Raw genomic sequence first — 15,531 nt, 5'->3', positions numbered from 1 at the left:
GGAAAAGGGGTGGGTCTGGGTGGGATGTATTTAAGAGGGTCAGTGTGGACTCAATGGGCTGAATAGCCTGCTTCCACACTGTAGGGGTGCTTTGATTAATGGAGTATTGTTGATATTTATGCACCATTGCTGGCATTGATATTAATTTCAGAACAGTAGAGAACATTTCACACTCTAACTTCATTCAGCCTTTCCAATGGATAATCTGCCATTCCACTCTACCTTCAAAACAGGGGTAGGGTGTACTTGGTTGTGATGCTATTCGGGGGGGATCAAGTGGATTCGATGGGCCGAATGGCTTACTTCCACATTGTCGGGGTTCTATGAATAACTCAAATTAGTGACAATGTGAATCTGAGCCTAATCTGTGATTTCTTAAAAATAAAGTGTCTGCTGGTGTTTTCATTTTTTTTTTGAAGGGTGGAATTATAAAAGGAGACCCGAAAATTCCGACCACAGCCTTTGTCACAATAGCACTGATGAGATCCTGGACTTTCTTTCACGAAGATCTTGGAACCCAACAACGAGTGGTAAGACTCAGTGTTGACCATTCACCCGAGAGTGTGTGGCTTTGTGACAATGCAGTGAACGTACATAACAAACTGGAAAGACAGGCTCAAAGCCGTTGATGGGTTCACCACCACTGGTTTTGCGCCAACCACCAAAAGTAATAAGAAACTTCAGAGATAAAGAACTAAATTTATGGTTCAGACCATATCGTGTGGGAGTGGCACTGCAGTCCTGACGGGATCATCACCCATTGTTATCTGTGCATTGGCTTCAGATCTTCAATTCAAGAGGAGGTCTGACTGAGAAGCATAAGATGCTCAAAGGGGATTGACAAAGTAGATTGAGAAGGGATGTTTCCTCACGTGTGACAATGTAGGACGAGAGGGCACAGTTTTAGGTGAAGAGGTGGCAGATTGAAAACAGAGATGAGGAGGAATCACTTCTCTCAAAGGGGCGTGAAGCTATGGATTACCCTGTCCCAGAGTGTGTTGGACGTTGAGTACACTTATGGCAGATTTTTAATAGGTGATGGGTTGAAGGGTTATGGGGAGTAGGCAGGAAATGGAAGTGAGGTCAAGGTGAGATCCTCCATTATCATATTAAATGGCAGAGTGGGCTGGAGGGTCTTAATGACCTCCTCCTGCTTCCAGTTCTTATGTTCAAACAATCTCAGTGAAACATCTTGATATTTAAGGAGCTTGCGCCTAATGCATTGGGGAATTTGGATTCAGTATAAACACTGCTATTTGGAACGCAATACTTTGCATCAGTCTGCACGGTGGAAGACATGAGTAATATCCCAAAAAATCAACAGAGTCAGTGGGGAGGAGGGGTGCAGAGCTGAGTATGGTGGCCAACACCAAGGAGAAGGTGCTAGAAGAACGGAGAGGTCTGGAAGTTGATCAATTATCTGGACCAGATGGAGTACATCCCAGAGCTCTGAAGGAGACAGCTGAAGAGATAGTGGAGGCTTTAGTGGTGATCTTTCAGGTATCACTCTAGTCATGGAAGGTCCAGAGAACTGGAAAATCACTAACATAACCCCGCCATGTTATGAATGTCATGAATCGACTCCCACAGCTACTTAGACAACACCTCCTCCCACCCTGCCCCCTGTAAAAATGCCATCCCATATTCCCAATTCCTTTGTCTCCGCCGCATCTGCTCCCAGGAGGACCAGTTCCAATCCCGAACAACCCAGATGGCCTCCTTTTTCAAAGACCGCAATTTCCCCCCAGACGTGATCGATGATGCTCTCCACCACATCTCTTCCACTTCCCGCTCCTCTGCCCTTAAGCCCCACTCCTCCAATCGCCACCAGGACAGAACCCCACTGGCCCTCATCTACCACCCCACCAACCACCATATACAGCGTATCATCCGTCGTCATTTCCACCACCTCCAAATGGACCCCACCACCAGGGATATAATTCCCTCCCCTCCCCTATCAGCGTTCCGAAAAGACCACTCCCCCGTGACCCCCTTGTCAGGTCCACACACCCCCACCAACCCAACCTCCACTCCTGGCACCTTCCCCTGCAACTGCAAGAAATGCCAGACATGCCCCCACACCTCCCCCCTCACTTCCCTCCAAGCCCCCAAGGGATCCTTCCATATCCACCACAAATTAACCTGCACCTCCCCACAGATCATTTACTGCATCCGCTGCACCCGATGTGGCCTCCTCTATATTGGGGAGACAGGCCGCCTACTTGCGGGACGTTTCAGAGAACTCCTCTGGGACACCCGGACCAACCAACCAACCCAACTACCTCGTGGCTCAACACTTCAAGTCCCCCTCCCACTCCACCAAGGACATGCAGGTCCTTGGACTCCTCCATCACCAGACCATAGCAACACGACGGCTGGAGGAAGAGCACCTCATCTTCTCCGGAGGAACCCTCCAACCACAAGGGATGAACTCAGATTTCTCCAGTTTCCTCATTTCCCCTCCTCCCACCTTGTCTCAGTCCCAACCCTCAAACTCAGCACCACCTTCCTAACCTGCAATCTTCTTCCTGTCCTCTCCGCCCCACCCCCACTCCGGCCTATCACCCTCACCTTAACCCCCTTCCACTTATCGCATTTCCAACTCCCCTCCCCCAAGTCCCTCCTCTTAGCCTGCTTGGCACACTCTCCTCATTCCTGAAGAAGGGGACATGCCCGAAACGTCGATTCTCCTGCTCCTCGGATGCTGCCTGACTTGCTGCGCTTTTCCAGCAACACATTTTCAGCTCTGATCTCCAGCATCTGCAGTCCTCACTTCCTCCCTTATTGGGCTGGGGTGGGGTGGGGTGGGATGTGGGGTCTCTGCCAGGTTGGTGGTCCATTCTTTTCTTGATATTCTTCAACAAAGTGCCAACTATATCCTTCCAGACCTGGGAGGAGGGAATAATTCCCTCGGTTCCTATCATTGGCGCTGTCACTGCAAGACATGAGGTCAGCGGGATGTGACAGCTAAAGGTTGTTGTGCTGAATTGTTAGCACGCCTCACCTTTCACAGGCTCTGCCACTTGTCTCACATTCCAAACGAAAGTGGGCACTGCTCTCATTTCACTCAGTTGGCTCTGTTGTGACTGCCAGCAAGGTGGGTTCCAGTTCCCACATTGGCTAACATCGCTGTGAAGCTCCCATCTTCCCAACCTCGCCTGACCCTCAGGTTAAACCACAATCTCTCTAATGAGGGAGCAGCCATTCAATCCCCCAGAACTATGGCGGCCTTGCTGCAATGTGACTTGAGTGCCCTCCTATGTGTGCCACCCATTGATGTAAAGGAGAAGATTCACTGTATGTTGCCCATTGCAACAGTGAGAGTGCACTGTTCCCTCAGCACACGTGTCAACAAATGAGCAGCATTTCATTAATGCACTGAGGTAGAGGCACCTTCACTTCAGCTCCCAAAGCCTGTATTTTTAAGCTACATACTACTGGTTGTATAAAGTATTGGAGTTAAACTGATTTAGGGCAAGTTTCCGAGCCAACAATCTTGACCGGTCAGATCAAAGCAAAAACGAAAATCTGCACATGTCGGGGAGTGTTGCGTGAATGTATTTTTTTTTCAGTAATGCTGATTTTGAGTCAGAAGAAAATCATTCCCCGTTACTTTTCTGGGAATTTCTCCTATTCTTGTGTCTCAATCTCTTACAGAATGCAAGCATTTCAAAAGCAATTAGCTACCTTTCTAAGGAGCTTGACAATATCCAGCGCCCGTACTCATTAATGATCACCGCCTACGCGCTTGCATTGTATGACCCTGAAAGCTCAGCTGCTCGTCTGGCTGATGAAAAATTGAAAGAGATGGCCATTTACATTCAAGGTAATGGCAGAACTAGCAGAGAGTGTCGTAAATAAGGTATGCTTGGATTCACGGCTAACAGCGTCTAAGCAATGTCTCAAGCACTTTATGTAATTTAGTTTTTTGTTTTGGCTGGCGCATGGGATAATGCAAAATATTCTAGGATACAGAGGACACTGGCATCCTTGGTGACGCTAGCAATGAATCAATTTTGTTCACTTTTCATTGACGTGAGTTCAGTTCCCACCATGGCAGCTGGGAATTTCAGAAACCTTTAAAACAGAGTCAGAAATGATGGCTATGACACTACCAGGTTTTCCTTAAATATTTAGAATTGTGAGTCAAAGAAATGTACAGCACAGAGACAGACATTTTGGTCCAACTCATCCATACCAACCAGGTATCCGAAATTAATCTTGTCCCATTTGCCAACACTTGGCCCATATCCCTCTAAACCCTTTCTATTCATGTACCCATCCAGATGCCTTTTAAATGTTGTAATTGTACCAGTCTCCGCCACTTCCTCTGGCAGCTCATTCCATACACGCACACCACCCTCTATGTGAAAAGGTTGCCCCTTAGGTCCCTCTTATATCTCTCCCCTCTCACCCTAAACCTGTGCCGTCTAGTTTTGGACTCCCCTAGCCTGGGGAAAAGACCTTGACTATTTACCCTATCCGTGCCCCTCATGAATTTATAAACTTCGTAAAAGGTCGCCCCCAGCCTCCGACGCTCCGGGGAAAACAGCCCCAGCTTATTCAGCCACTCCCTATCGCTCAAGCCCTCCAATCCTGGCAACATCCTTGTAAATCTTTTCTGAACCCTTTCAAGTTTCACAACATCTTTTCTACGGCAGGGAGACCAGAATAGTATTCCAAAAGCAGCCTAACCAATGTCCTGTACAGCCTCAAAATGACCTCCCAACTCCTAAACTCAATGCACTGACCAATAAAGACAAGCCTACCAAATGCTTTCTTCACAATCCTGTCTACCTGCATGGAAGGAGGGAGGTTATGCTTCAGTTATACAGGGCACGAGTGGAGTACAGTATTGAAGGACGGAGACTCATTTATGAGGCACATTGATTTGGCGGTGAAGTGCCTATTCCCCAACATGGATTCTCCTGCTCCTCGGATGCTGCCTGACCCGCTGTGCTTTTCCAGCCCCACACTTTCAGCTCATTGATTTGGTGGCATAGTGCAGTGTTTCACTTACATTGTAGATTTCTACCTGGCGTTGGCTCACCGTGAGGTAGAAAGACCATAGCAGAGGTAAAAGCTTACAGCGTGTCAGGAAGAGGCCACACAGTTGACTGTTGCTAATTGCCAGCAGAGGAGAGCATGAAATGTGTATTCTCTTCAGAGCTCAGGGTGTGGTTGAACGTCAAGATTAGAGCGGTGCTGGAAAAGCACAGCAGGGCAGGCAACATCCAAGGAGCAGGAACATCGACAATTCAGGCAGGAAGATCTCCTGATGAAGGGCTCCTGCCTGAAACATCGATTTTCCTGCTCCTCGGATGCTGCCTGACCTGCTGTGCTTTTCCAGCACCACCCTAATCTAGACTGTAATCTCCAGCATCTGCAATCCTCACGCTCGCCAGTGTGGTTGAACGTTCTCGTATCACTGTGCGGACCACTCACCTCCAACGTGTCAATAAGTGTGAGCTTGAGTGAGGACGCAGACAGAGAAGCATGTTTAGAAGACTTCATTGAAGCACATTGGCATTATGAGACATAATGTTTGACCATGATTGCTCAACATTGATGAGACAGAGAGTGATTTCCGGCTGCAAGCGTAAAATAACCATGATAAAATAGGCCACCCCTGACACTCCATCACCGGCAATAGAATTGACTTTTGGCCAGTGGATACAATGTGGCCTGATGTGACATTCCACTTGCTGTGGTATCACACTAGGTGAGTGCCTAAGGAGTTGATCATCTTGACCAAGGTCCCATTTCCAAGTGGATACCTGGGGGAAAGAAGAGTGTGGGGTGTGATGGTGAGCTGGATTGAGGGTAAGTGTTCAGCACCATGTCCAGTCATTGGCGATGGCTGAGACTGCTATCACCTTGCAGAATGGCCACCCTTCTCCTCTCCCCCCAGGAGCTGGTCAAGCCTACCATGAGGGATGGCAATGCAGTACCCTTAGCAACAGCGTGGGGGCAGACTGGGGCCGCTGCTGCTGGGACTGGACTGGAGGAGAAGGTCTCACTGAGACGTGCGTAACTTCAACTTGGGAAAGTGGAGTCCCAGAGCACTGGCATTAGTCAAGTCATTTTCGTGCAGGACAGGCAATGCAGAGAGCCCTCCCTCAGACGGTTGCTGCCTCTAAATGACCAGCCCCAACAACAATCCCCATCGCACACCTCCTCCCCACCTCCACCCATCAGTGGCGTACCATGTAGCCTCCTGAGATTTCCATTTCCCTTCCCCTCCAGCGAGTTCACTGCCAAGTGATGCCTTAGCACTGCGCTATAAAAATTCAAGTTGTTGTCAGTCATAGTTCAGCAGGAGGCCCCTCCAGTGAGGGAAATCTTCCATTTTTAACCTGGTCTGGCCTACATTTGACTCCATCTGAGAAGTGGCGACCCATATGGGAAAGGCCTAGCAAGCCACTCAATTCAAAGGCAGTTGAGCATGAGGTAGGCAAAGCTACCCCTGTCCTGTGTCGCTCTCGGCCCCATAAAGGCTTAACGAGGAACTGTCGATTCTGTGTGGCATTGTGGCCCAGACTTAGCAAAAACTATGAGTGCGCGAACCTATTGCAAAGACCCAGGACAGAAACTTTGCCACGTGGCCGGTTACCTTCGAAGTTTATCTCTCGTCGTCCAAAAGCAGCGGGAGACATCCTGCTTTTGTGTGGTAACGCTGAGTCACATGATCTCTCTCCCGCTTTCCGCATGGAAATAGAGGACGATGTCCGCTTTTGGGATGATGATGGAACCTCGCGCGGTGGAGGAGCCGGAGGAGGGCAAGCTTCAGCTGCGAACGTGGAGACCACCGCTTACGCCTTGCTTCAGACGCTGGCTATGAAAGATCTCCAGTACGCCAAGCCTATCGTCAAATGGCTAACAGAGCAACGGAGCTATGGTGGAGGATACCGTTCAACTCAGGTATGTTGAGTGTTGTCACTAATTGTGGTGATTTATTTCACATTGAGGCCAGAGCAGGAGGAACTGCTGGAGTCTCACAGCACGGAAACAGGCCCTTCGCTCCAACTCGTCTGTGCTGACCAGATTTCCGAATCTGAACTAATCCCATTTGCCTGCGTTTAGTCCATATCCCTCTACCCTGCCCTCTCCAAGATACCTGTCCAAATGTCTATTGAATTTTCTAATTATACCCGTCTCTACCACTTCCTCCAGCAGCTCGTTCCATACACGCACCACTCTCTGCGTGAAAAAGTTGGCCCTCAGCTTCCTTGGAATTCGGGCAGATTGGTAGCTCAGTGGTTAGCACTGCTGCTTCACGGGGACTCGGGTTCGATTCCACCCTCAGGTGACTGTGTGTGAAATTTGCACATTATCCCTGTGTCTGTGTGGATTTCCTCCAGGTCCTCTGGTTTCCTCCCACAGTCCAAGGATGTGCAGGTTAGGTGGATTGGCCATGCGAAATGCAGGGTTATAGGGTGAGGAGGGTCTGGCTGGGACGTACTTTAGTGGGTCAATGTGGGCTGAATGGCCTGCTTCCAACCCTGTAGGGTTTTTATGAAGTCGCCAGTTTCTCCTTGTCATTTCCTGTTCTCTTAATTCATCACTGTCGATCACTGTATGTCATGGGACTTTTGGGCAATTGGTTTATTTATTTTGTTTCACCTCAACTTGCAGTGAAAGTAATTTGGGGATGAGACAAGCAAACCAGGCAAAATCGTGGATTTTTGTTTTAGTTACCATTGCAACAGGGGTTGATGTTACGTTTAAGTTAAGTTAGATAGTTTGCTTTTACTCCAGAATACTTTCCACACAGAAGCACAATCTGTAACTTGACTTCATTGAAATCAGGCATTCGCCTGTCATTTCACACTTTCCAATCGTTATGTAATGCACATAATTTAGACAGCACTTGATTTTATACATCATATTACGTATTGAATATTCTTGAATGGAGCAAATAACAAATATTGTGGAGGAAGTCTTCATTCATTCTCCCTTAGCATTATAGAGTCATAGAGTCACAGAATCATAGAGATGTACAACATGGAAACAGACCCTTCAGTCCAACCCGTCCATGCCGACTAGATATCCCAACCCAATCTAGTTCCACCTGCCAGCACCTGGCCCATATCCCCCCAAACCCTTCCTATTCATATACCCATCCAGATGCCTTTTAAATGTTACAATGATGCCAGCCTCCACCTGGCAGCTTATTCCGTACACATACCACCCTTTTTTTTAAAAAAGTTGCCCCTTAGGTTTCATTTATATCTTTCCCCTCTCACCCTAAACCTATGCCCTCTAGTTCTGGACTCCCTGACTCCAGGGAAAAGACTTTGTCTATTTATCCTGTCAATGCCCCTCTTTGTGTGCTGACTGGGTTACCATTTATTGCCCTTCCCAAGATGCCTTGCGAAAGGTGGTGGTGAGCTACCTTCTTGTAAACACTGCAGCCCATTTAGTGTGGGCTCCCCCCCTCTACAATTCACATGTCGGTTTTGGTAAAGCTGCCAGATACCTTCTCTGTACCCTCTAGGATGCACTAATGTTGACCAGCCTCACCAATCGGAACTTTCGGCTTAATCATTGCAGTTACAACCACAAATGAAGAACACGGGGGACACTGGAGTCACAGTGATATCTGATACACTAGAGCTTTACACTTGCTCAAACCCTCAATGCAACTTTTTCAGTGCTGGCAGAGAAAAACCTCAGAATTCAGAAAAAAAAACCAACATGATTACAGGGAGGGAATGGTCCCATGGTATTACCTTTTGACTATTTGGCTGTGTGGAATGCTCTGCCCCAGAGGGCAGTGGAGGCCCGGTCTCTGATGCATTTAAGAAAGAGTTGGATAGAGCTCTCAAAGATAGTGGAATCAAGGGTTATGGAGATAAGGCAGGAAGAGGATACTGATTAGGAATGATCAGCTATGATCATATTGAATGGCGGTGCAGGCTCGAAGGGCTGAATGGCCTACTCCTACACCTATTGTCTATTGTCTATTGTCTAATCCAGACAGAGTGAGAGAAAGACATCCAAGTAAAGTTCCAGGGGGCTCCAGTATTCAAACCCCACCCTGGTAGGTGGTGGAATTTGAATTCAATAAAAAATTTGGAATTGAAATTTGAATGATGACTATGATGTCAGGAAAACCCCCATCTGGTTCACTCATATCCTTGAGGGAAGGAAACTGCAGTTGTTACCTGGTCTGGCCTACATGTGACTGCAGATCCGCAGCAATGTTTCAATGCCTTCTGGGTCACCCTTGGATAATCAATAAATGCCAACATAGCTCATGACATCCATACCCTGTGAATGAATTTAAAAACACCAAATTAGCTTTCAACTGGAATGCATCGAATCCCTACAGTGTGAGGACAGGCCCTTTGGCCCAACAAGTCCACACTGATCCTCCGAAGAGTATCCCATCCAGAGCCATTCCCCTATTACTCTATATTTAATGCAGCCCTAGACACTATGGCCAATCTAGCACCCGAACCGACACACCTTTGGATTGTGGGAGGAAACCAGAGCACCTGGACATGGGGAGAATGTGCAAACTCCACACAGACAGTCACCTGAGGCTGGAATTGAACCTGGGTCCCTGGTGTCATGAGGCAGCAGTGCTAACCACTGAGCCCGTGGTTGTTCAGATTGAGAAGGATTCACTAACACGTGGGTAATTACAGGCATTCTGTAGACCCTGTCTAATGAGTGCTTCCCGCATGGAGTTTAGAGAATGCTACTCACATCTAGAACAGGATGAATTATCCATTACTTAATGCTGGACAGATGATGTCAGATGTTCTCTGTTTCAGGGTCTCATAATGCAGTGGCAATGTCCCTGTCTCTGAGACAGCAAGTCTGAGTCCATGTCAGGGTGTGAAGCCAAAAGACTGCATCAAAATGAAGTGTAGACTAAAGCTAAATGAACAGGTCAATTACAAATAATTGATGCATTTGTCTCTGCTCTCCCGGAAGGATACAGTGGTCGCCCTGGAAGCTCTATCCGAGTACAGTATCGTTACCTTTCAGCCAGAGCCGTTGAACCTGCATTTCACATTCAGCCATCCAATTCAGATGACGAAACAAGTTGTCAACATACAGCAGGACAACGCGTTGCTACAGGACGAGTTAAAGGTGAATATTCAATCAAAAGACTTTAGCTTCAGAGAGTTGGACCTGTTGGACAATACTTGTGGTATTAGGAGAAAGTGAGGACTGCAGATGCTGGAGATCGGAGTTGATGAGTGCGTCACTGGAGTAGCACAGCAGGTCAGGCAGCGTCCGAAGAGCAGGACAGTTGACGTTTCGAGCGCGAGCTCCATTCCTGATGAAGGGCTTATAATCGCAACGTCGACTCTCCTGCTCCTTAGATGCTGCCCGACCTCGTCGAGTCATGGAGATGTACAGCACGGAAACAGACCCTTCGGTCCAGGTCATCCATGCCGACCAGATATCCCAACCCAATCCACACCCACCTGTCAGCACCCAGCCCATATCCCTCCAAACCCTTCCTATTCATATACCCATCCAAATGCCTCTTAAATGTTGCAATTGTACCAGCCTCCACCACATCCTCTGGCAGCTCATTCCATACACGTCCCACCCTCTGTGTGACAAAGTTGCCCCTCTCAACCTAAACCTATGCCCTCTAGTTCTGGACTCCCCCAACCCCAGGGAAAAGACTTTGTCTATTTATCCTATCCATGCCCCTCATAATTTTGTAAACCTCTATAATGTCACCCCTCAGCCTCTGACGCTCCAGGGAAAACAGCCCCAACCTGTTCAGCCTCTCCCTGTAGCTCAAATCCTCCAACCCTGGCAACATCCTTGTAAATCTTTTCTGAACCCTTTCAAGTTTCACAACATCTTTCCAATGGGAAGGAGACCAGAATTGCACACAATATTCCAACAGTGGCCTAACCTATGTTGTGTACAGCCGCAACATGACCTCCCAACTCCTGTACTCAATGCTCTGACCAATAAAGGGAAGCATACCAAACGCCTTCTTCACTATCCTATCTACCTGTGACTCCACTTTCAAGGAGCTATGAACCTGCATTCCAAGGCTCTTTGTTCAGCAACACTCCCAAGGACCTTACCATTAAATGTATAAGTTCTGTTAAGATTTGCTTTCCCAAAATGCAGCACCTCACATTTATCTGAATTAAACTCCATCTGTCACTTCTTAGCCCATTGGCCCGTCTAATCAAGATCCGGTTGAAATCTTGAGGTAACTTTCTTTGCTGTTCACCACACCTCCAATTTTGGTGTCATCTTCAAACTTACCAACTATCCTCTTATTCTCATGTCAAATCATTTATGTAAATGACAAAAGGTAGTGGACTCCGCACCAATCGTTGTGGCATTCCACTGACCTGCTGTGCTTTCCCAGTACCACTCTCTTCGAGTACTTGTAGTATTGTCTTGCTGTTAATTTCTGGTGCGGCTCAGTGACTAGCAGCAGAAACCAACCCTGCCACCCTCTCAACCACAGAATCCGTACAGTGTGGAAGCAGGCCATTCAGTCAATTGAGTCCACACCGATCCTCTGAAGAATGTCCCACCCAGACCAACATCCCTACCCTATCACTGTGACCCTGCATTTCACACGGCCAATCCACCTGACCTGCACAACTTTGGATCTTGGGAGAAAGCAGGACCACCCGAGGCAGATACAGGAGAACGTGCAAACTCCACACCAGACAGTCGCCCGAGGGTGGAATTGAAACCGCGTCCCTGGCACTGGGACCATACACCCCTATCCACAACACTCCACTCCATGAATACCCACCACACTTCCAGACCACACACCTCAGTGACTCAACTACCACCTCTGGCCTGTATTCATATGGTAGGGCCTGATGAAGGGCTTTTGCCTGAAACATTGATTTTCCTGTCCCTCAGATGCTGTCTGACTTTCTGTGCTTTTCCAGCACCATACTCGACTCCAATCTCCAGCATCTGCAGTCCTCACTTTTGCCTGCATTCATATAACATATTTTACATCCGCAAGTCATCCGTAGGCTCTCCACGGCCAGGATATTTTTGAAATGTAGTCAATATTGTACTATATGAGAAATTAGTGCACAGTTCAAAAAATAATTGATTCAAGCAATGAATGAAATAGAGTCACAGGATCAAACAGCAAGGAAACAAATCCATTGGTTTAACTAATCTACATCGAATATGTTTCCAAACCAAATTAATCCCACTTGCCTGTATTCCTCATATTCCTCCAAACCTTTCCTATGCACGTGATGGCTCAGCAGTTAGCACTGTTACCTCACAGCGCTCGGCATCAGGATTCAATTCCAGCCCCAGGCGACTGTCTGTGTGGAGTTTACACATTCTCCCCGTGTCTGTGTGGGTTTCCTTTGGTTTCCTCCCACAGTCACAAAGATATGCAGGTTAGGGTGGATTGGTTGAGCTAAATTGCCCATAGTGTTCAGGGATCTGTAGGTCAGGTGCAATAGTTAAGGGTAAATGTAGAGTAATAGGGGAGGGAATGGGTCTGGGTGGGTTACTCTTTGGAGGGTCAGTGTGGACTTGTTGGGCCATAGGACCTGTTTCCACACTATAGGGACTCGATGATTCATTCCACATCATTTAAATGCTGCAACTGTACCTGCACCCACAGTGAAGCTAGGGGCCAGTTTAGTATGGGTTGGAAGACCGCTGTTTTGAACTTTTATTTCTGCAATGCTGAACATTTTATTTCTCTATTTTCTAAGTTTTGTAACTGAAGACGTTATACCTGGGTACCTTTATACCGAAGGTATCACTGTAAGAGGCAGCACATACTCACTTTGAGTATCTGTGACAATAAAGTTAATTCTAATTCGAATTCTCTGGCAGTTCGCTCCACACATGAGCCACTGTCTGTGTGAAAAAAGAGTCTGGCTATGGTTAAATTTTAACAAAGGCCATTCAACAAGTGTTTAAAACAGTGCAGATACTGAATGGTAGCAGAGTTTATTTCATGTGTATTGCGCTCATAATAACATCAAGTCGAAGACAATGTCTATTGAATGATAAATGATCTAACAGGAGATGTAACATATTTTGTCTCATTAGTTCCCACTTGGGTACAACATCACCATCGAAGTTAAGGGTAGAGGAACTGGAACGCTGAGTGTGAGTAAATGTGTTTAGTCTGTCAATCGCACCTCTGTCTTGTCTCAGGGTGTTCTGACACACCGGCCATCATTTGATTTGTTGCCAAATATCATGATCAAACAGTGGGATTTTCAGTTTGGCCGGGAGCATTTTGATTTTGCATGCCCGATATTATACAGGATAGCACAAAACATAAGGCATGATATAAATAAGCAATCAGCTCCCCGTTCACTACATTACAATCTATTCCATAAGACCATAAGGTATAGAAGCAGAATTAGGCCATTCGGCCCATTGAATCTGTTCTGCCTTTTGATCATGGCTGATGCATTTCTGAATGCCATTCTCCTGCCTTCTCCCTGTAACCCTCGATCCCCTCACATATCAAGAACCTATCTATCTTCATCTTAAAGACGCTCAATGACTTGGCTGCCACAACCTTCTGCGGCAATGAGTTCCACAGATTCACCACCCTCTGGCTAAAGAAAGTCCTCCTCATCTCAGTTCCAAAAGGTTGTCCTGTTATTCTGAAATCCAAATAGATCACATCCACTAGCTCTCCTTGGTCTAACTTGTTTGTTACGTCCTCAAAGAATTCTAACAGATTTGTCAGGCATAATCTCCCCTTGACAAAGCTGTACTGACTCAGCCCTATTTTACCATGCACTTCCAAACACTCTGCAATCTCATCCTTAATAATGGGCTCTAACATCTTACCAATGGCGGTGGTCAGACTAACCAGCCTATAATTTCCCATCTTCTGCCTCCCTCCCTTCTTAAACAGGGATGTTACTTTCACCATTTTCCAGCCCTCTGGCACCCTCCCTGACTCCAGTCATTCCTGAAAGATCACCAACAATGCTTCAATAATCTCCTCAGCAATCTCCTTGGGTATAGTCCATCTGGTCTGGGTGATTTATCCATCTTCAGACCTTTCAGCTTCCTCACTGCCTCCTCCTTAGTGATGAACTGGATGCAACGAAGACTGATATTAATTTTTAGATCATTTATTCTGGAGAGTATCCAGTACAGAGACCTATTGGACATCGCTCAACATTTTTCTCTACTCACAGGAGCTGCATTTGGCTATTGTCTATTTCCTTTCTGTTTCTCATTTTCTCAGAATGTATTTTCCATTTCTTTTAATCCGTAATCATGTTAGGGAAGGTAAAATCAAGAACACTTGGCTCAAAACATTCACAAAGAAGAGGAGGAAATGGCCACTGTTAATCCAGTGACCCAGCTTCTAGGGCCCCAGGTTCGAATTCCATCATTGCAGATGGTGGAATTTGAATTAGATTTTTAAATAATCTGGAATTAAGAGTCCAATGATGACAATGTGTCCATTGTTGGAAAAGCTGATTTAGTTCACTAATTCTCTTGAGGGAGGGAATCTGCTGTCCTTACCTGGTCCGGCCCGCATGTGACTCCAAACGTGCAGCAATGTGGTAGACTCTTAACTGCCCTCTGGGTTATTAGGGATGGGCAATGAATGCTACCTAGCCAGTGACACCCTCACCCCATGATTGAATAAAGGAGGAAAAAGATATCACCTTAATCACAAGGAGAAAGTGAGGACTGTAGATGCTAGAGAGCAGAGTCAAAAAGTGTGATGCTGGAAAAGCACAGCCGGTCAGGCAGCATCTGAGGAGCAGGAGAATCGACATTTCAAGCATAAGCCATTCATCATTCCAGATGAAGAGTTTGTGCTCGAAACATCGACTCTCCTGCTCTCCGATGCTACCTGACAGGCTGTGCTTTTCCAGCATCACACTTTTTGACTCACCTTAAACATAAGCTGGTTGAAAAAAGACAAATTTAACATTCCAGCAAGGTATAAAGCTTTGAAAGGAGTTTCCATCACCTCATAGGTTTTTTTGTTGTCATTTGATTTAGGATGTATTTTGTTTTATTAATCAGGCCAATTTCCGTCCCAGTTTAACAATACCCCGACACATGGCAAACAGAAAAAATCCTCCCTTGGAAGCGCGCGCGCACACACACACACACACACACACACACACACACACACTCTTACAGACACACACACATACATACATGCACATACATAGACACACACACACACACAATCACACACTCTCACAGACACACACACAATCACACACTCTCACAGACACACACACACATGCATGGAAGCACACACATCGACACACACACAATCTCACATACACACACTCTCACAGACACACACACAATCACATACACACACTCTCACAGACACACACACGCATACATACACACAGACACACACACACACATATGTACACACACATAGACACACACACACAATCACACACACACTCTCACAGACACACACACATATACACACACACAATCACACACACTCTCACAGACACGCACACATACATACACACAATCACACACATGCTCTCACAGACACACACACACATGCATACATGCACA

General features: G+C 46.7%; 1 protein-coding gene across 1 annotated transcript in view; it reads left to right on the top strand.

The window, feature by feature from the left end:
* LOC132832576 (complement C4-like) overlaps positions 1–15,531 on the top strand; it is a 155,108-nt gene that overhangs the window by 97,390 nt on the left and 42,187 nt on the right. The window contains exons 27-29 of the mRNA XM_060850669.1: positions 3,658–3,826; positions 6,719–6,921; positions 9,946–10,104. Coding sequence (XP_060706652.1) covers positions 3,658–3,826; positions 6,719–6,921; positions 9,946–10,104 — 531 coding nt within the window. The remainder of the gene's footprint in view (positions 1–3,657; positions 3,827–6,718; positions 6,922–9,945; positions 10,105–15,531) is intronic.

Source organism: Hemiscyllium ocellatum, chromosome 35 (genome assembly GCF_020745735.1).
Source record: "Hemiscyllium ocellatum isolate sHemOce1 chromosome 35, sHemOce1.pat.X.cur, whole genome shotgun sequence".
NCBI classification, from domain to species: domain Eukaryota; kingdom Metazoa; phylum Chordata; class Chondrichthyes; order Orectolobiformes; family Hemiscylliidae; genus Hemiscyllium; species Hemiscyllium ocellatum.
The sequence above is the reverse complement of the archived record's forward strand: the minus strand, read 5'-3'. Positions and strand labels throughout refer to the sequence as shown.